Raw genomic sequence first — 20,534 nt, forward strand, 5'->3', positions numbered from 1 at the left:
AGGAAAACAGAACTATAAATTCTCGTCTTCCTTAGAAATTACTGGCTTTGCCTGCAGGAGTATGACTGTGCCTGGGTTGGGCCCCCTCAACCTATTTAGCAGGTATTGGCATTGCAGACTTGCAGGTTCTCCTAAAATTATGGCATGGTCAAGCTGAGTGTGAGCAGCTGTGGAGAAGGAGACCTGTGATGGCCTCAGGGCACGAGAAGCCCTGGACTTTATTCCCAGATCCACCACTAACCTTGGACCAGAGACTTGACATTGTGCCTCAGTTTCCCAAGCGCTGAAGCAATAACAATTAGAGCCGGGCTGGTTGCTTAGGAGGTTGTTTGTGAACCGCCCCACCAAGTGCCAACCCTGTTATTATTCCTTGGCCCTGTTATTAGACCTAAATCCAACTGGCTTAAGAATGAAGACTCCTGTGAAAAACACCCAAACATTTTCCCAGATCATCATTTTTATTAAAATTCACAAGCAGCTGAAAGAAAGAAAAGACTAGAAAATGTAAATAAACATCATTCAGAGCATCGCAGACTGGCTGTGCACAAAGTGTGCTCTTCCCGGCAGCAACAGGCGCTCGCTGCTCCAAAAAGACCTTTGTTGTTTGAAGCCATGTCAAGGCTTTTCATTGCATTGCATCATTCAGCTGGCCAGGCTACAATTTAACCTAATCCACGGGCAAAAAGCAAGCCCGGAGCATCTGCAGGACCAGATCTGCTGCGGAGGGAAGCAGGATGGATGCTGGGGCGGTGCATGACCAGCCTTCGGCGGTGGCCAGCCCTGGAAGAGGCCAGTCAGGAGCCGCATCCCTGTATCGACAGCCAAAATCCACATGCCTTCTTCTACAGCTTGAATGGGGAGTGACTCGGGCTGACAACTCTTGCATTAATAAACGCAAATACAGTTGGCAGCCAGCGTGCGCGGATAACCTGGGGCAGCTGCAGCGCAACCGTTGGCAGGCAACGTGCAGCCAAAAACGCTCACACCTCTCCAAGGTGAAGCCGGGACGGGCGGCACAGCAGGGAAGAGGGGATCCCTCCCCAGCCTGCTCTGCCAGCCCTGTGACGCTCCCCTGGTTCACTCGTTTCTCCCTCCGAGGCCCCGCTAGAGGCGCGAGCTTTGCCCCTCTGCACCTCTGTTTCTGCTAGTTTACTAATTACGCCCTCACCCACGCGCTGCTCGGCGAGCGTGGTGGGGAAACTCAGAAGACCGGCTCTGAGCATGCAGCAGGTTTTATCTGGTGAATATCTCGGCAGCGGTGCCGGTGCCTTGGCACGCTAACAGAGCCGCCGTGCTCTTTCCAGCAGCTGCGTGCGGGGAGCTGCCTGGCCTCTGACCAAATCACAACTGACTGTGGCAAGGAAAGGGAGGGGGGGGGGGAAAGGCCCAAAGTGCAAACGAAAAGGCACCTGCCCTGTTTCGCCGCAGTACCCAGTACTGCTGGCAGCCGCCCCAAGCTCCCACGCTTTAATGTTTCAGTAGCCATCGCCTCCGCAGAGCAGCCAGAGGATGGGGAGAGCCAGGTGCTCTCTGCTGCACTGCCCCAGCCCCTTTTCCCTTTAAAAAACACTTCTAAGTCACCCAAACAGCAGCCATGCCCAATGGCACGGTCACTGCCTTTAAAAAAAAAAAAATTTAATATCTCTTAAATCCCCCAACCAAGTAACAAAAAGCACCTAACGGCTTCTCACGCCGTGCTTGCCAAAGGATGCAGCCTGGTGCACACCCTCCATCTCCCCAGTCCTGTTGGACCACCAGCACCCGCGAGCCATCCCCATGTCCCCCGTACCCAGCCCCAGCCCGGTAGCCAGCGCTCCCAGCTCCTCGCCGTCCCTGTGCGACGGCCGGTGGTGGGGCTGGGTGGCCCTGCGTGCCCCCCTGGCATGGTGCTGGCGCGGGGCCGGCTGTGCCGCCTGCTCCCGATGCCGCGAAGGGATGCAAAAGGCTTCTCAACGTCCTGTGCGAGAGGACAGGAGGGGACTCGGTCACCGTGTTGGCTCCAGCAGCAAGACAGGGGACATGGATGTGACTCTGGCACCTGGGGAGGGAAAGAGAAAGCTCATTAAGAGGCACGATGCTTCGCTCAAGCCCATGCAGGGGAGGGCGCAGCTGGCGCAATGCACCAGAAAAGGGGTTGCACATTGGCAGCTATTGGGGTAAACTGCCCCCACCCCGAATCCCAGAGGTGGGTGGAGATGGAAAGCAGCTGATTTATTTGTGGTTTGGGGTGTGCTTTGCTTTCATAGGAGAGGGGAGAGAGTGGGCGTTCAGCTGGGGAGGGCTCAGAGCACTGGGGAGCTGGGCAGAGCCGGCCAGGAAACTTCCATTGCCATGACAAGGGAATGAAAAGTTGAGGGGAATGAAATTTTAGCTTTTTTTTTTCTTTTGGCCTTTTTTTTTTCTTTTTAGAGCAGGAAGGAGGGCCCAAGAACTGGAACAGGGAAAACAGAAAGACCCTTTTTCTCTTTTTCCACCGGTTCCTCCAAAACCAGCCATACGCCTGATTTTTTCCAAGGGGTTGATTAATCCAGTCTGGGGCTGAGATCTGACTGCACGTTTCCATCTGCCCAGGGTTAGAAAAAGCCTGATTTCCATCGACTTTCCTCCCCAGGCCAGCCACTCCCTTCCAACGCTGCCTGATAAACTGGCTTCAGAAACAACCAGCAGCTTGGAAAGAGCAGCAGCAGCAAAAAACTGCAGTCCTTGTTTATCCGGCCTTGCTATTATGCACATGCAAATGGGTTTCCCTAGGAGCCACTGAGAGACAGTGGCTGTGACTTTGTACCGGCAATACCAGCAAGACTTTAACGGGTTGCAAGCAACCAACCCAGCAGCATGCAGGTGAGCTGTGGCACTTAGCAGCTGGGAGAGTATCCTGAGGATTTTTCAGGCTGCCATTCGCAGGCACCCAGGCCTTTTGCATAGGAAGATGTCCGGCTGCAAGCAGGGCTCTGCGGATGGAGCCAGGAGCGATACACGGCAACAAAACCCCGCGGTTTCTTGCAAGGGAAAAACCGACCAAGCTCCGTTCCACATGGAAGGGGAGCCAAACCAGGCAGCAGTACAACCATCTTTGCAAAGTCTTGTTATCTAAGCTGCAATTAAATAATCAGAAAAGTCACTGAACAGATCCGACGTTTAGTGTAATCGTGGTATCAGAATACAGTTCTGGGCCTGGCACGCTGCCTGAATCCTTGCAGGAGCTTTGGGGCCAAAGTTCAGCTTTTAGGTGCCAGATCAGGCTTAAAAGCCTGCAGCCTCGGCTGCTCAGCGCCCACCCAACGGCAGGCACCGGCTGCGGGTGGCACCCCGCAGCCTTCGCAGGAGCCAAACCCACCAAAAGGCGCCGGTGGGAGCCACAAAATGGGCTCTGAGCTTTCGGATGAGCCCCAGGAATTAGTGCCTGAGCCGTGCCTGGCCACCATTCCAGCGACTCCCTACAGCCCAGGCTGCGAGGAGGGTCCTGCAGGAGCTGAAAGGCACTGGGAGGGGAACGCCTGGCTCCTAGCTGCTGCGTCCCTGTCTGTTTTGAGATGGGAGCTCTCACGTCTCCACCCCAGGGGAGTGTTTGCAGCTCAGGAGACAGCACAGCGGGATGCAGCGACTTCCCTCTCCATCTCATCTTTCCTGGCTGGAACAAGAAACCTCTGAGTGGCTCCCTCCCTGCAACCACCACAACCCCCAGCTGAAGGCTCCTCTCTCTGGCCCAAGCCCATCTGTGACCCTGCCCGATGGAAACGAGAGCATTGCACAGGACAGATAGTTTGAAGAAGCCACTTTTAATTTGGAGACAGGCAGCTTGGAGAACCTGTTCCTGGTACCACCTGAGGTCACCTCCCAGGAGGTGTAAAGTTGTTCCCCGTCAATTGTCACTGCACAGGACTTCAACAGACCACCCGGCATCGTCCCCCAAACTCCTGGCTGGGCTGTGCTTGTGTTTATAAACACAGAAAGTCTTTATTAGCAGAGTGCTCGGTATTTTATTTCCCTTTTGTAACAATTTGCCTCCTCGTGGCTCCACCACATCAGGCGGAAGGATACTGGGCTTTTAGGTTTCATATTGCTAGTCACACTTGATCCCTGGAATTAACTGCCGGCAATAAGCACCGAAGTAATGTCACACAGCATCCTTGGCAGGGGCACTGGGACCTCTGCTGAAAGGAGCCCCGGCTCCAGCTGGGAGGGGTGAAGGCTGTGCCCTTGAGGAAATGTTTCCAGCTGATCAGCTTTATGCGTTAAATGAAAAGCAGGCTGGGTGCTTTATGAACATTTTTCAAGGATGTGTTATTTGGGTTTCAGGGCTGGTATGAATGCAACATCATGCGTTTATAGGTGAGAAGGTTGTTTTTTTCATGAGTACAAAGTACTATTTCCTACTGTGCGATTGCCCAGGCCTTTTCCCACCCGCCCAGCTTGCTCTGCTTGGAGGGCACCTTGGATGGTCCCTCCCGAGCCTTCTCCAGCTGAGGAGGGTTCCCAAAGGATCAGCATTGCCAAAGCACCCCAGCACCTGGGCACGTGCTGGCCAGCCTCTCTTCTGGGCTCCCCTTCGTGAAGAAGGATCTCATAGGGACCAAAACGGGTGATGCAGCACAGACCTCACGTGGTGGGAGCTGCAAGCCAGAAGACCCCTCAGCCAGTCGCGCTGTAGGACGGCGGAGCAGTCGCAGGACCCTACAGCCAGTCACCCCAGTTCCTGAGCCCAGTTTTGGCACAGGTGCAGCCAGGACAGCCAAGGCAAGCGTGTGGGTTGTGGCTGCTACACATTCAGGTCTGGCCTTCGCTCACCAGTCCTGGTGCTTTATTTAAGGAGTTGGCACAGTGGCTGAGACCATAACAATAACTTAGGTTTTTATTAAAAAAAAAAAAACTCTAGAAAATGGAACTCATGCATATTTTAAATACTTCTTTTAAATAAAGAATGGAAGCAAAGCCAAAAAAGCACATAAACCCCTCACACAGTGACTTTTCACCAGTTTTATTTGCAGGTTGGCACACTACAGTTCCCAGTTTTCTTGTGCTTGTGCCAGACTCCAGATTACAGAGGAAAAAAGTATCTATCTAACCCCCACAAAGCTGTTTATTAGGTCTGAACAACCCAAATACAGGACGGGGGGGGGAAGGCAGGAGAGGAAAATAACATCTCTGTCTTTGGAGACTGCTTTTAATTCAGTTGCTGAAGAATCAACTCCCACCTCAAAATATTCCCTATTTCTATTCTCAGCAATGTGGCTGGTGTTGAGCTTTAATATTCTGACACATCTGCTACCAGAGAAAATTAATTTTCAGCTCTAGGATGGCTCTTAAAGGGAGGCCTCATTGACCTGAGCTGAAAATGATGGAGTCCTCACACTCTCTGCTGCAATATTTAATAGTTAATTAGATTACTGAGCCACTGTGACAGATGCTAGGCAACGCCTGAGGAGGAGAATTTGGAAAGGCCATTATCTTTCAGTGCCGGGAAAGCTCTGAGATCTCCTCTTAACCCTTTCTACTCTTGCCCTGCCCTCACTGTGGTCTAACCCATGTTAAAACCAGGCGTTTCACAAATCAAAGGCCAGCACAGTATTCTGGATGCTTTTTTTTCCACCTGAGAAAAAACAGGTGGTCACATTGGGCAAATGCCTGGCAGAGGTGTAGGAGCTCCTCCTTGGTTCCCAGCTGGCATCAAAAGAGATGATCACTGGGAGATGCCAGTAATTTCACCCGCTGGGCGATTCCCAGGCACACCAACCACACCAAGTGGGAAGCAGGGAAGTGAGAGGGTGTTAGAGGGTTTGGGCAGCATTCTTTCTTCCCTGTATTAAGTGAAGTGGATTTTGATGAGTCTATGGAAGACTTTCCCTCCCCACAGCCCCCACCTTCCAAATAAAACCATAAGTGAAGCTTGTCGATCCCGCCCCCATACGTGAGGGTTTCCCAGCTCCTTCAGCTAGCTGGGAGGTAGTCTCCAACCACCAAAGCAAGGTTGTGTGTGTTGCTGGCACTGTGAGACCTGCAGACTGAGCTAGCAGAGGTGTTACGGACTCCCTGGGAAGATGATGCTATCCAAGTGTTGCCTGTATCAATATCTGCTTTCACGATGCAAGGTGAGAAGAGTTTTTGGCCTTTGCCAGACCAGCTGCATCTCGGCACAGATTGATGAAGACGTGCAAAGCTCTGTGCAGTGGAACTGGTAACCAGAATGGCAACCGAACGTCGCACTGGGGAGGGGAGAGGAGGAACTGACTGCCCTGCCCCAATGGCATTGCAATAGCACCTTCCCTGAGCAAGTGAGAGCCGGAGCACCAGAGTGAGACAGGACATCATGAGTTTCCACCATCTTTCTTATTCTCACACACCCCAAAACACCGATAAACACATTATTCTTCTGGTTACAAAACCCCTTACCTCCCACTCAGGTCTCACACAGAAGTCTCAGAAGTTCTGATTTAATAAGCAACAGTCTGGATGTTAAATAAACACCAGGACCATCAAATGCACCATGGCTTCTAAGATTCTGCTCCTCCTACCCACTGAAATGTAAATAAAGAGCTTAAAAAGAGATCCAGGATTTGCCGGTATCCCAAGGGTCACTTGCCTACATATTCATCAGCTCTGAATCAGTCACCCAGATACCCAGCAAAAATATCAAACTACTGAGACTTTTTCCAAAGCACTTGTTGCCCTAGTATCTCCCAGGACTCATATGGAAGTGCTTTTAGAAACCATAACCCCTTCAACTGCCTGGGGACAGGATGTATTCTACGGTGATAGCCATGAGGGCAGGCGTGTACACATCTGCCCTTCCTACCCACCCACACACAGAAGGTGACACTGGCACATCAGCTAGCTTGGAGTGGAGGCAGAGGAGCTGTGGACTGCTTGCAACCATCTGTGTAGCTATAACTCTTAAGATACTGGGAGGATCATCTGGAAACAAGAGAAACCTGGGAGCTAGCTAAGATTAGAACATGTCAGAGCTGATTACTCTTCTCTGGCCCTGCATCCCACCTTTCAATACTCCCTTCTCATAAACCATGAGCAACTTGGAACACGTGGCTTCAGCATGGTTCATGGAGACACAACTGAAGCAAGAAAGCAAGTTTCAGTTTAAAAAGAGGAGATCCTTACCTTATGGACCTCCTGGATACAAGCCCCCAAGCCCTGACCCTCATCACGATGGCAAGTGCTTCCAGGTGCTGACAAAAGCTGTGGGGATGAGCGAGTAAGGCACTGTTGTGATACAGTTCCATGTGTCTGATGTAGGGTCGTAGCAGTCCAGCGTTTTGCACCTCTGAGTCCCAAAGTAGCCCCCCACCACATAGAGTTTATTCCCCGAGGCCAAAGCATGGCATGACATGCGCTTGGCTGTCATGTCCCCAATGCGCGTCCACTGGTCCGTTTCGCAGTCAAAGCGGTAGGCGGATGCTGCCGTGAACTCTGTGTCTCCCCCCATGATGAAAATCTGGCTGCCCAGTACAGCGGCTGCCGTGTAGCGCCAGGGCTGCGGGCATTCGGCTTTGATCATCCACCGATTCTCAGATGGATCATAGCACTGGACCTTGGACACCATGTCTCGGTGAATGCTGGTCCCACCAAAGACAAAAAGCTTCAGCCTGGCGCTCACCACCGCAGCGTTGCTCACTCCGTCTCTCAAAGGAGCCACCATCGTCCATTTGTTGGATATGGGATCGTACTTCTCTACTTGCTTCAAGGAAACAGAAGGAGATGCAGGGAAGACTCCAGCTACTGCGGTGTGCCCACCAACCACATACAGGCAGTTTTCCAATTCAGCCGAGCCATGCCCAAACCGAGCTATTAACATTGGGGCAGCTTTTGACCATTCCTCGTGAACAGTGTCATACACCCATACGTCTTTTGAGACGCCGTTCTCTGAGCCCCTGCCTCCAGTGATATACACTTTGCAGCCGATGGCACAGGCACTGAACTCCTTCCGTGGGCTTGGCAGGTCTGCTTTGGGGATAATTTCCTTTGCTTTGTGATCCACTTGGTAGATCTTATCACACATGAAGGTCTGTCCTCCCAGGATCAGCAAGGTGTGCCCAGCTTTGCGAGGCCTGGCACAGGGACTGGTGACCACCCCATCATTCTGGAGGATCTTCTTCTTGCACTGAATAGCTTCATCCAAGACAATCTTGTTTCTTTCATCCACCATGATCAAGTCCTCACAAGCCAAGGCTTCCTTGAGGCACTCAGAAGGAAGCAAGGCCAGACGAACATTCCGCAGAAGTTCTGGGAGATAAGCCTTCCGCTCATCCAGATCATATTTCACCCACTGGATGACAGCCTTGAAGACCTTTTCTTCATCCTCAATTTCCAGCTCATCACTGGAGATGAGGTCCAGCAGAGTGTCCTTGGAAAGGTTGTTGAAGTCCTCACTCTTGTGAACCGTCTCAAAGTTGACCAGGCACATCCTCCAGGAGAGCTCATAGAGCCGCCGGCACTGATGAGCATCTGAGAGCAGCATCATGCCCAGGCAGTTGGAAGGGTAGAGGTTCTTCTCCAGGAACTCAGCTGCTGCGTCTCGGACATCATGGAACTGCAGCATGTCTCCAGCCTCCAGGAGGGACTCGGCATTCTCCTCATTGATGATGATCCGGGAGGAATAAGCAAAGTCCAGCAGTAGCTCCAACACCTCTGGGTGAAGGCTGTCATGGAAGTTCACCTCATCATCCAGGCTCTCCCGGAGGCCATTGCTAAACATGGCTTCGAAGTATCTGCTGGAGGCAGCCAGCACTGCCCGATGGCATGGGAACGACCTGTTTCCTGCCCAAAGGGTGACATCAGTGAACATGCAGTGCTTCCGCAGGGTGTTCAGATGGGACAAGACACAGTCCGGGTGGGAAGCTTTGTGAAAAAGCAAGATGTTCATGGAGCCGGTGCTAGTCCGGGATTTACGGTTCTCATGGACGCTGACTGACATGATGACAGAGCTCCTGCCTGCAGAGAAAACACCAGAAAACCCATTATTCTCTTGTTCTTACTGATGTAAAGCATGGAGAACAGATGCGATCCAACTCGGGCACGCTTGAACGGACCTCAAACGTGAAACACCAGGTGACACCCCAGTGCTCCTGCTCTGTGGGTGCTCCTGCACCCTGGCTTGCAGAGCCCGTGCCTCCTGCTGCCGATGCACCCGCACACCCTCTGAAAATTTAACTCCGGGTGAGCAGGGTGCGAAGGCGGAGGGGGGTGAGGGGGAAAATTCTGCACTATGGTTTCAGCAACGGAGCAACAAAGTGAAGCAATCAAAACCCAAACTTGATGGTAAATTGTCTCAACAGCCCCTCGAGGGTATTGGCAAACCGCAGGAGAGTTATTTTTCCTTAGAAAACAGCATTAAGAGAGCAGTCTTTCCAGGATAAAGGGCACCGGTCTGTTCTTGGCTCAGCAGACATCAGGTTTGGCTTCTGATTTTCATGAAGGTTATTGCATGTTTAGGAAAGGCAATCGTGACTGCTCTTATTTATGGAATATTTAGTGACCAGCACAAGACAAAAGTTTTGAACAAATTTTACCAAGCCCTGTCATTGTAGTTTGTGTTGATAAAACTTGCTAGACGCTTCATGCGAATAAAGCATTTTGCAGGACAGACTCACATCAGAGAATACGACAAGAGAGACAGCTTTTTAACAGACAGGCAGAAGAAAACAAGGCTTTTTATGAGCTAATATTTCATTTAAGTGCTACCTGATTCCTATCCTTGCCTGTGGAAGGGAAGCCCTTTGGACCAATCAAATTATTAGTACTTAAGATGATAAAATCCAAGTCACTTGCTCCAAAATATTTTAGCCAGCTCGATTTTGTCTCCCATATGTCCTCTCTTACAGCAGAAAGTCAGTACTGAAGCTGGTAGGATGACAGTGCTGATGTTTGAAAAATGAGCCTAAAAAAAAAAAGAAAAATGGGGTCAGCCTGTTGTGCCGCTGCTGCGGGCCCGCGACGGCACACACGGCAAAGCCGTCGCAGGCACTACGCTAGATGACATTTATTTTTCAGTAAGAGACTCTCCCTGGCTAAAAGTGCAGTTTGTGGGCGGCAGCCCACTAAATGGGTTAAAGATGGGGGCAAGTCACAGAGCTCAGGGGGTCTGAACTGTCCCAGGAGTGTTTCAGTGCTTCGGGCAAGGAGGACCCTGTTCGGATGCACAGGAGCGTCAGGGGCTGCCGCCTTCAGCTCAGCTTCCCTGCCAGCACAAGGCACCCACAACGAATAGCTACAAGCTGGGGAAAGTGGGCCTAATTCACAGGAAAAAGAGGCTGCTTGAGAAACACTACCTAGCTGTGCTAGATCTCGCCTCTCACCCAACACTATTTTCTATCCCTTTTCTACACCCTCTTCCCCAAAACACCGCAGTTTTGCTTTGCAGGCTGGAGATACCAGGGCTGAAGTCCCATGGCATCCCGCTCCAGCCGTCAAATTGTTTGGAAATCAGTAATTAGCCACACAGATAAAATTGGGGAGGGTTTTCTGGCCTCCAAATTTGCTCAGTCTCAACAATTCCTCAGCCTCCCACTCCATTTTGACCTCTCACACGCATTTTGGCATCCACGCTTATTCAGCCTAACTCTTCCTCAGCCTCCCACCCTCTTTGGACCTCTATGCTTGATCAGCCTCAACCCTTCCTCACCCTCCCACCACCTTTTGGCCTCAACACTGGTTCAGCCTCCACCATACCTCAGCCTCTTGCCCCCTTCTAGCCTCACACCACCTTTTGGCCTCCCAACCCCTTCCAGCCTCCACACTTGTTCAGCCCCAACCATCTCCCAGCCTCCCACCCCCTTTTGGCCTCGATGCTTGTTCAGCCTCAACCATTCATTGACGTCACATAATATTTTGGCCTCCCACCTGCTTTTGCATCCATGCTTGTTCAGCTTCAACCACCCCTCAGCCTCGCAGCCCCTTGTGACCTCTATGCTTGCTCAGCCTCCTACTCCATTTTGGCCTCCCACCCCCTTTTTGTTCTCCACAGGGGCTGAAATCCCGTGGCACCCCACTCCAGCCACCTAGTTGTTTAGAAATCAGTAATTAGCCACACAGATATAGCTGGAAAAGGGTTTTTCATTGGGTCCTTTTTGCTGGTGGTGGTTTTTTAACTTGCTTTTCACAGCTAGAGGTTTCTCAGGGATCTTTCTCCCCTGCCAACACTGGGTCTCCAGATCAGTCCTGTTCTCCCCAGCAAGGCTGAGCTCACCACTGTCACCCCAGCCCAGCACGTGAGGTACCAGGGGAAACCACAAAACACCGAGAGAGCAGACGTAGCGCTCCCAGGCTGCTGGTCGGTCGCAGCCTTGACCTGGAGCCGCACAACCCTCCCACGCTCCACGGGTGGATGACCTCAAGCAGAGGCGGATGGCCAGATAAGCTGCCTGACTCATGCTCTGCTCACAAGCTTCCTACCCCCTGCTTCTCCAGCACGTCCAAAAGAGTCCAAATTCAACAAATAGTTGTGGGCATGTCCCTCCTTCCCCACCCGCTGCCATGAATTATTGAGGCCGGTCTTCCTGAGGCTCCGTTCATTCCTCAGGGCTGTGTCGCAGTCCAGGGAAAAGGTCCCTCCAGGCTTCTCTGTCCAGAAACAATAGCTTGCCCAAGCAGCCACAACTCCTACTTGGCCTCTAAGCTGGGCAGGAGCATTGCCATGGGTATACGGGTTGGATACGCGCACGTTCCTCGCCAAAATCCCTGCAGCTTGGGGTTGAGGCCACCAAGCTCATTTCGCTTGGGATCGGAGGGTGGGCAGAATCAAGGCTCCAGAACAGGAAGGAAGATGCCATTACGGAGCAGTGCTTTGAAGTGCATCCGAGGGAAATGGTTTCCAGCATCGACACCCAGCACAGGGACAACACTAATTTAAGAGGTTATATGGATTCCCGTGTCAAAGCTCTATATCGCCGAAGCAAGGAATACAAATGAAACATTTATGAGTCTGCTAAAAGCTATCGATTTAGGTTCCTATTCCTACAACCTCAGAAACTACCCTGCCATTGCTACTGCTTTCCTTGCTCGCAGCTCAGGTCAGCTATTCAGTGTTAACCTTTGATTTGCTTATGCACAAAAAAAAAACCACAACCAAAAAAAAAGCAATTTCTATAGGACCGCTATGGAGACAAAGAAAAAGATCGCGGGAAGGCAGCATCATTTTTTCTGACACTAAGATTAGAAAAGCCACTACTCAGAATGGAAGGAGCAGGTAATCTAGAAATGAAAAATGTCTGTATAAAAGATGCGACAGAGCCACTTTATATATATATGCACGCATATATGTACACACACACACATATATATTTAAAATCTCAGGTTTCTAACATCAAACGTCTTGCCCAGGGCACTGGGTAACCAAACAGTATTTTTATCCAACACGTGTTGAACAGCATGCAGGGAATAAATTGGCCCGTTCCAGCCCAGACCCCATTAGCACTGCTCCTCATATCACCTTGTCCCACCACAGGCACCAAGTGATCCCCAGTACAGCTGCAAGCCTGAAAGCTAAGGAGGCCCCAGCGCCTTTACTTGGCCCCTCCTGGAGCCAGGTAGTGACACTGGATGTCACTGGTCACAGATCAGCAGGGCTAGGCAGACCATTAGACTGAAACTAAAGCAGCCTCTGAACCCTGCTGTGCAGCCATCTCACCAGCAAGGCTTGCGTGTGGTTTTCAGCAACTTCCAAACAGCTTGTTTTGAGGGCTTCTTGAATCCTACCATGGCTGGGCACAAGCAGAGAAGTGGCAGGTACTAATTCTTCCCCCCACAAACACACCCCACCCCATCTCTTAGTCTACCAGACAACTTGGCATCATCCCGCCCATATCAGATGAACAGAAATTGCAGGCAGCAGCTATTTCATGATGGGTTTCTTCCAAAACCTAGCAGCCTTATAAGCCTCAGAAGCTTGTAACTAAACAATCATCTACATTTTTCATGATGCACCAACATATGCTTCATTTTAAGCAATGTTTAAGTGCAGTGATGAACAGGCTGCACCCATGACATGTGCTCTTATAGGCACTTCTCAGAAGCAGATGTGTGCAGAGCAGAATTGAGCCCCTACAACATTCCTCACTTCCCTTACCCAGCTACTGAGCTAAAAAGGAAAAACAGAACCACTCAGAATGAGGAATATTTTACACAAAGAGAACTGTCAGTGGCTCCTGCCAAGCTCCCACCTGCTCTGCAAGAGCTCAGGGGTTGCCGGAGCTCCCAGCTGCATCTTCCATCACGCAGGGAGCTATAGCTAGAACAGATGCATCAATGTGAACAGCAGAAGGCATGACCTGAACAAACTGGGTCTTGGATTTCGCCACACTGCATTCATTTTTTTTCCTTCAAAAGGCAGTTACTGAAAAAAGAAATATCTACTGCATAGCCTTTTAGTAGGATCTTACTGCATGCAGAGGCAGATGATAACCCTTCTTCCATATGGATGAGGGCAGAGGGGCATCAGCTTTCTGACAGCCATCCAACGCTGTCTGATGGCTATAGTATTCCCCTGACTGTCTGCAGCTTTGTACAGCAGGTATAGGAAAAATGGGGGTTTTCCAGCAGAGCAAGATAAAGGCGCGTTGGAAATCCTTCCACTCTCCCACACAAGGCAGACAGCAACCCCAAAGGAGGGTAGGAGTTGGCTCAGGGAGAAAAGACCCTTTGAATCTCAGCTCATGAAAAAAAAAAAAACAAAACACACCCCAGCGGTCTCTCTGGACAGGACAAAGCTGGCAAAGAGAACAAGGGGAAAAACCAAAACCGCACTGCTGGCCAAACTCCCCCCCGACCAACGGCCACAGTTCCCCTCTACAAGCGCCTCCCGCTTCCTGCAAAGCATGCCCAGCAGAAGGCTGCCCCTCCCAGGCTGCTGGGTCGCCATGTCAGAGCCCCGCTGGTGCGTGTCATTTTGGAGAACCTCAGGAAACACTCTATTGCCTCTTGAAGAAACGAAGCAGCACTTTGAAGCCATATCAGGTCCCCAGTCACAAAACAACTGCAGGTGAGAGGACAGCTCAGGACTATTGATATATGGCCTATATTAAGCTAGGCTTGGGGTTCCCCACTCCATCTTAAACCAGCAGACTGTCCACAAATGTCCCATTTCATTCACTATCTGCAGGGAATTGCCAGCTGAGATGCTGCTTCCTTTTAAGAGGACAATATCTGAGAGCGAATAAGATGTTCCCCAGTGGGACTTCAGGGGATCAAGAATTATTTCTGCTGAGAAGGACAAAACTACAGGATTTATAGGTGTTCTCCCAAGACCGTGAAGGTTGGCTAAACACCAAAGAGCCCAAATCCCACGAACCGAAGCTGGCACTTTCTGTTTGCCAATCAGACTTTCAGAGAAGCAGCAAGCAGAACTTGTTTCTTTTTGCCCCACTTAACCATGAACTCTTCAAAGCTGTAAATAAATAAGCAGTAAGGTTCCCCGCTGGCTCAGCTCAGAAGACCTGGAAGAAGCTGCTCAGGCCGCAACAGATATTCACCCCAAGCAATCAGCCAGCCATACAGGTCCTCAACATATGGACTGCACTACAACCTATAGCCACCATTGCAAACCAGAGCTGACCCACCTCGAGCAGCCGGCGACAGCTGCTTTTGCAGGGAGACAGGCATAAGATTCTTTATCTTCTCTCCGATTTCACAATATCAACCCTTTGGGGTGAAATGTTGTCTTGAATTCAGCCAAAGTTCAACTTCTCCCTGGAAGCGGTGGGATAAATTCTCTATCCATTAATAACGCACCTGCTCCCTCATCCCAAATATCTGTACTTTTCTAACACCTTCACGGACTCCATCACCTGCGGCTTAGGCCAGCAATGCCATCCCAGGACAAAATTACTAGTATAGAGCCAATTTCCCCCTTTGTACTGTACAGAGTAGCAAACTAGAAACCTAAAGTCACCTACTGCGTTGTCTTCATGGGGAAGAGCTCCTTGCAAAGCTGCTTAGGAGAAAGACCAGTGTGGTGACACTGTCAAATGCAGAACCCAGATACAGCTGCACTTCAGACGCAATTTCCCAGCATTGGAGACAATCAAAAGGTTTGAGAAGGGGGATCTATTACATGGAGGCATTCATGTACTCACAGGCACAGCTCGAGCCTCAAAAGCGGAAAAAAAACTGAACAGAAAACAGGAAAAGATGGTGGGGGAGGGAGACAGAAAACAAGAAAGGGGAAGGAACAAATGTAAAGATGTTTTCAGATGATTTTCATGTCCTTGCGTAACACAGCGGACTATCAGGTATACAGCTTGGAGCTGCTTGAAAGGCTTCATACTAACAATGCCCTTCTGCAAAGAGGGCTTGAGACAAAAGCAAGACAAACAGCACCTGGCATTCAGTGCAGCACCGCACTTGTTCAACGTGGAGCCTGGGCTGCTGCCAGGTGGGCAGCAAAGGACCTTCGCCGCACCGTCCCTCTGCTCTGCCCGCACGCCTGCGTGCCTGGATGCAGGCTTTGCTCTCTAACAAATCGGGTTCATCTCCAGCAACTCCAGTGGATTTAGTGGTTTGCCCGTGTCAGCCAAATTTGTTCTTGTCTTCTTCAGGATGACTAACGCAGCAGAGATGCAACTGTGATTTTGCACACTGGAATTCAGACAACGTAACTGTGCCATGAATCAGAGGGTATCTCTGTAACAGGGCTGGATTTGGCCTTCCCGACAAACTCTCGTTGTTTCATCATATTTGCAAATAGGCAAGCAAAGCCAGTTGACCCTAACCCCCAAAGCAGAATTTCTGATCCCGCCCCAGCCTTTGAGAATGGAAGACACCCTTATCGTTTCTTCTAATTTTCTCACTTTCTAGTCTGGCCTGTATATCCTAGACAGAAAACAGAGAGACCATGTGAAAGGCTCCTTCTGTTGGCTCAGACAGAAACTGGGAGGTTTTCCAAGCCCAATTCTGTAGGCTCCAGGAGATCAGATTGTCTGGAGGAGGTCTGGGCACGTATCTGAACGTGCTTACTAAAGCAAAGTTGAACTCAAAAACTCAGTCTGTCCATCACTGCTTCTTATCCCATTCTCACCAGTACCCACTGTTTCTCCCTTTAAAACCGTGCTTCGCTCTGAGCCCAAAGCCACCACAAGAATTACTGAATGCCACTCACCATAGAAAACAAAAGCAGCATTTCCAGGCTGTACCAATTAGTGAGGTTCTTGTTCTATCTTGCAAAAGCACTGGTAAGAGGGGCAGTAGCACCTTGAACCTGTAAGATGTGAACTAATCTGAGCCAAAGGTAACCGTGTTCCAACCAAAACAAAAATACCCATAGGAAATCCATTTTGCATGCAGTACATGCAGTTTTATTTGCAGATCAGGTACTGGACTTGTTACTCCGCAACTGAGTTACTCCATAAAGTTTCTTGAGCTACGTACCTGTGAGGCAATCAAATAAGGTTCATGTTCACCACTAAGCACGTTGGCTTTGCAGTTCCTGGGAGTACCACATCCTCCTACAACCACTATCCAAATAGCGATAAATAACACTTTTAGCCACAGTTCAGGCTCCAGACAATAGCTTTTCATTGCTACGCCTTAACCCTAGTGGATCTTTTCAAAGCCTGTAATTCATTTCAGAGGCTGCTGTGGGGTTTTGTCCTCCCTGCCTGTCCTCTAGCTCCACTAGTGAATAAAACCCATTCTGCCAGATCAATCACAGTCGCTTTGCAAAATGAATGCGGGGCTGTAGAGGAGGCGAGCGAGTTTGCAGTCCCGTCTCCCAAATTATACTCAAAAAGGCTCCAGAATGGAAACAATCTACTTGATCGCAGTATCCACCCCAGCCCCATCTGGGCAGGATAAAGCCTTTTTCAAGCAAAGCAACTTGCTAATGTGCTGCAAAGGCAAAAGGCCTTTGGTACTTCAAATATAGAGGAGCAGAACCACATGCGATTTCCCGGGGAGAGTTTAGAAGATGAGATGTGGTATACGTCAAATTAATGCCAGAATAACCACTGCAGTTGCTGACTCCAGAAAGCATATTCAGATCCTCCCACTCTCTCTTTGCGTATGGTGCCCGACTCCTGGCGCTGAGGTTGGCAGAGCTGATTGCTCCGATGGTCAGGCTAACCAGAAGCCCTGCTGCGGATGCTCATACCAAACAGGTCTGTCTGCCTGCTGTCAGGGCAGAGTTTCAATTTTGTGGCTGGCCAGTTAACCTGGGGTTTGGTTTTGTCTTCCCTGCTCCCCTGCCAGGCAGGAGATCTTGGTGAAACTGCCAGGTTTGATTTGCAGGAGCTCATCTGCAATTCTGGGCCGGAGTTCAGAGCTGTGGAGGTGGGAGGCCCTCACGCCTCCTGAACAGATTAGCCCCTGATGTTGAGGGCATAGAGGACAGCTGTTCCCAGCTGGACTGTAAGGCACTGACAGTTATTGAAGGGTCTGGGGCTGCAGGACAGGGCATTGCTCATTGCCCTCTGGCTCTGGACAGAAGGAACAAATGTGATACCCATCTCTGATCTTTCCAGTTCAGTACCAACACTGCATCAAACCACACACTCGGCTTGCAAGTTCTGGACCAGCATGGGAACACTGCAGCAGCCCAGGCCATCCTGGGCATCCGTGAACGCATCGCAAGCAAACCAGAGTGATTGCCAGTGTGCTACAGCAATAAATTTGCCTGGCCACAATCTGACAGGCTATTATATAAAACTGGTAGTCTTTGCAAAGTCTAATGGTCAGCAAGCAGACAGTGGTTACGGGGCACGCAACGTTCCCAGGCTCAAGCGGTGGGGCGGTGCAGAGGAAGACAGAGGGGCCTGTACTGGCTGGAATGATAGTAATAGTCACTGCGGGGATATAAAGTTGATAAGCAAAGACAGACTGATGTGACAGTGGTTAAAGGTCAGACCAGGAGGCTTGGGAGAGCTTGTTACAGCTAAATGCTTTCTAGCGGCACTCTTGCAGCCACTATTTTAAGCAATGCCAGCTATGTTCACTGCAATTCAATTGCAATCTATAGAAGACGGGAGTAAATCTACTCCTCAGCTTAAGTGCTGACACTGCTTCTTCAAACCTGCCCCTTCTGCCGTCCCTGAGCGTCAGCTGCCGTCACTGCTGCGGACACCCCGGGCCAGCTCTGCCTGTCCTGCTCCACCTACTCGTGCCCAAGGCCAAGGCACTGCTCAACACCCTCTCTTTTGTAATGCTGCCACTTCCCTCCCATCTCGCAACATGCTGCCCATCCTCTTCCACCTCCACAGATGGCCGCATCCTGCCCTTCCTGTTTCACTCACCTACCTCCTAAACATTGTCTAAACCTTCCCCTGGCTGTTAAGAAGGATCTGAACTCCTGCAGGCTTTGAGGAACGGTTGGTTACCACTGTAGGGACAAAAACGGTATCGTAATTCACACGTACATACGCACACAAAGATACGTACACACCCCTTGTCCCCATCCAGGACCATGTCCAGCACTCTCTCCAGCGCCGGAGGGACCATATATCAGACACGCTTGTTTTCACACGTTTGGAGTACATGTCATGCAGCATCTTATCAGCTGTTCCCAAGCTGTCTGCCTCCGCAAATTTCTTTTGCCTAGCTCCTTTTCAGTCGAACGATTTCCAACTGGCCTTATCTTCTCTCCAAAACCACCTCCCAGACGCCATCCTCATGGCTTGAGTTACCTGAACCTGCCCCAAACACAGCAGGGGAGGCTACCACGGGGCACGCTCCGCATACCTGCTGAGGCAGAAGGACTTCAGATAACAATCCCCAAATACTTGAGAAAAAAATAACAAAAAAGGAGAGGAAGTTTAAGTTCCCCAGTGCTGAAGGTGCTTACGGTCTCCTGCGTTCACATCACGGTGTGACTAATTTGCTTCTGCAGCAAATTTGACTCTGGTTTCAGTTCTGAGAATCTTGTGCCCATCCCACACCTTCCCGCTGCAAAGCAAACTCTCACCTATGCCTGCTCCCCAGGTGCTTCACTGGAGATATATAGATATATAGATATATATATAGCCTTATCACAGAGATAAACCAGAGCAGATGGTTAGGGCTAAAGACACAAGAGACAAAATGTGTTTTCAGGTAAGGTTTGATACGAAGCAGCAAACAGGACAAGGAAAACAGGGAGGCCCCAGAAAGGGTCCATCGGAGGAAGGAGTCGGACCCCTTGAGAGGTGGGCAGAGAAAAGACAGTGCATGAGAGCTCACACCTGGTTTACACCTACTGGGAAGGGGACTGTTACCAGAGCAGCAATTGGTAATGCAGCCGAGTTACAGCCGCAGCTGGCCACCGCCAGAAACACACGGGGTGTGTTACAAACATCCCGGGTTGCTCCTAAGGTAAGTTCAATAAAAACAAGTGTCACGAGACACAGGAAGGAGAGAGAAGACAAGGGAAGTTGATACAGTATAAAGGTTATAGATTTGTGGTTTTTTTTTTTTTTCCCAGGGCTCTGGATCTCTCCTGCAGAGAAAGAAGCACATTTGGAGGAAGACCACAAAAGCTACGGCCCAAGGCACCCTGCGCGGGGAAGTCACCCGAGCAGATCACAAGAGGAGAAGACATGCAGAGACTGCCAAGAAAAGAAAACAGAAACCTCAGGGAGCTGGGGCTCTCCATATAAGTAGCACGAAACGCTTAGGTGTCTGCCTATAAAGGCTGAGGACAGAAGATTTTCCAAGCACAGATTTGGTGAGTCTAAGCCCCCAACACCTATAAGTGCAAGCTGGTGGTTGAAAATATAATAATTTTTTAAAAACCCAACTAGCAAACAGGTTTGTAACTTTTTTAAATGCAAAGGGGCCTGTAAGGCCAGCAGAGTGATGGAGGGCTATTTTTCCTCCTCTGCCAGCTCAGCCCGGCCACTCATACAAACCTGCACGCTCCTCTGGACAGAAAGGCTATGGAAGCTGTGTCCCGTAAAGCGCAGCCTTGAGAGGTGTGTGTAGGGGGGGGAGGTACGGAGCCGCGCCACTTCACCTCCATACCCGGGGCTGAACAGCAGCTTTGCAGCTCTTTTTGCTTTAGAAAAGCCCGTCACCCCCGCCAGACGCTTCACCGCCAGCTCCCCACGCCGGTGGAACCCGGCCACCAACGCGGCGCTCCGGTCCCCCGGGCCGGTCTCCGGGCGGTGCGGGCACGCCGGGCGCCCCTCCGCCGGGGGTCCCCGCTCCCCCCCGCCCGGGGCACAGGGACTTAACCGCGAGGGGCCGGGGGGCGGGCTCGGGATTCGGACGCGGCGGCTCGAACGCAAAGCCTGGGAGAGCAACTCACCGTCCCGCTCCGCGCCGGGGAAGCCTCCGGGAGCGCCGCAGCCCTCCGCCGCGCTCGGCGGCCCGCCGCCCCCAGCCCCGCGGGGCGCCCGCCGGGAGGGCGGGGCGGGTCCCCGGCCCACGCGCGGAGCGATGCGCAGCGGCGGCAGCCCCGCGCGCTCGCTGGGTACAATGTAACCGGCGGGTGGAACCTGCCTCGCGTGGGATTCGGGGGCGGGGCCGCCCGCCGCCGCGGCCATTCAGGGAGCGCCGACCGCCGTGACGCGCTGCTCCGCCCCGCCCTCCTCCGAGCCCTCCGAGCGGCGCACGGGAGGGGG

General features: G+C 51.2%; 1 protein-coding gene across 1 annotated transcript; it reads right to left on the minus strand.

Annotated features, from left to right (window-relative positions):
• Positions 1 to 439: 439 nt before the first annotated feature.
• On the minus strand, positions 440 to 20,405 carry KLHL25 (kelch like family member 25). The gene is made up of 3 exons (XM_064456201.1): positions 20,219 to 20,405; positions 7,114 to 8,943; positions 440 to 2,038 (listed from the first exon to the last, which is right to left on the minus strand). The coding sequence occupies exon 2, from the start codon at positions 8,924 to 8,926 to the stop codon at positions 7,157 to 7,159; it is 1,770 nt and encodes a 589-aa protein (XP_064312271.1). The 5' UTR covers positions 8,927 to 8,943; positions 20,219 to 20,405; the 3' UTR covers positions 440 to 2,038; positions 7,114 to 7,156.
• Positions 20,406 to 20,534: the final 129 nt, after the last annotated feature.

The sequence above is a fragment of the Phalacrocorax carbo genome, chromosome 7 (genome assembly GCF_963921805.1).
Source record: "Phalacrocorax carbo chromosome 7, bPhaCar2.1, whole genome shotgun sequence".
Classification (NCBI taxonomy): domain Eukaryota; kingdom Metazoa; phylum Chordata; class Aves; order Suliformes; family Phalacrocoracidae; genus Phalacrocorax; species Phalacrocorax carbo.

Coding starts and splice junctions, on each gene's coding strand:
- KLHL25 (XM_064456201.1), bottom strand. CDS start 8,926: ATGTCAGTCAGCGTCCATGAGAACCGTAAATCCCGGACTAGCACCGGC.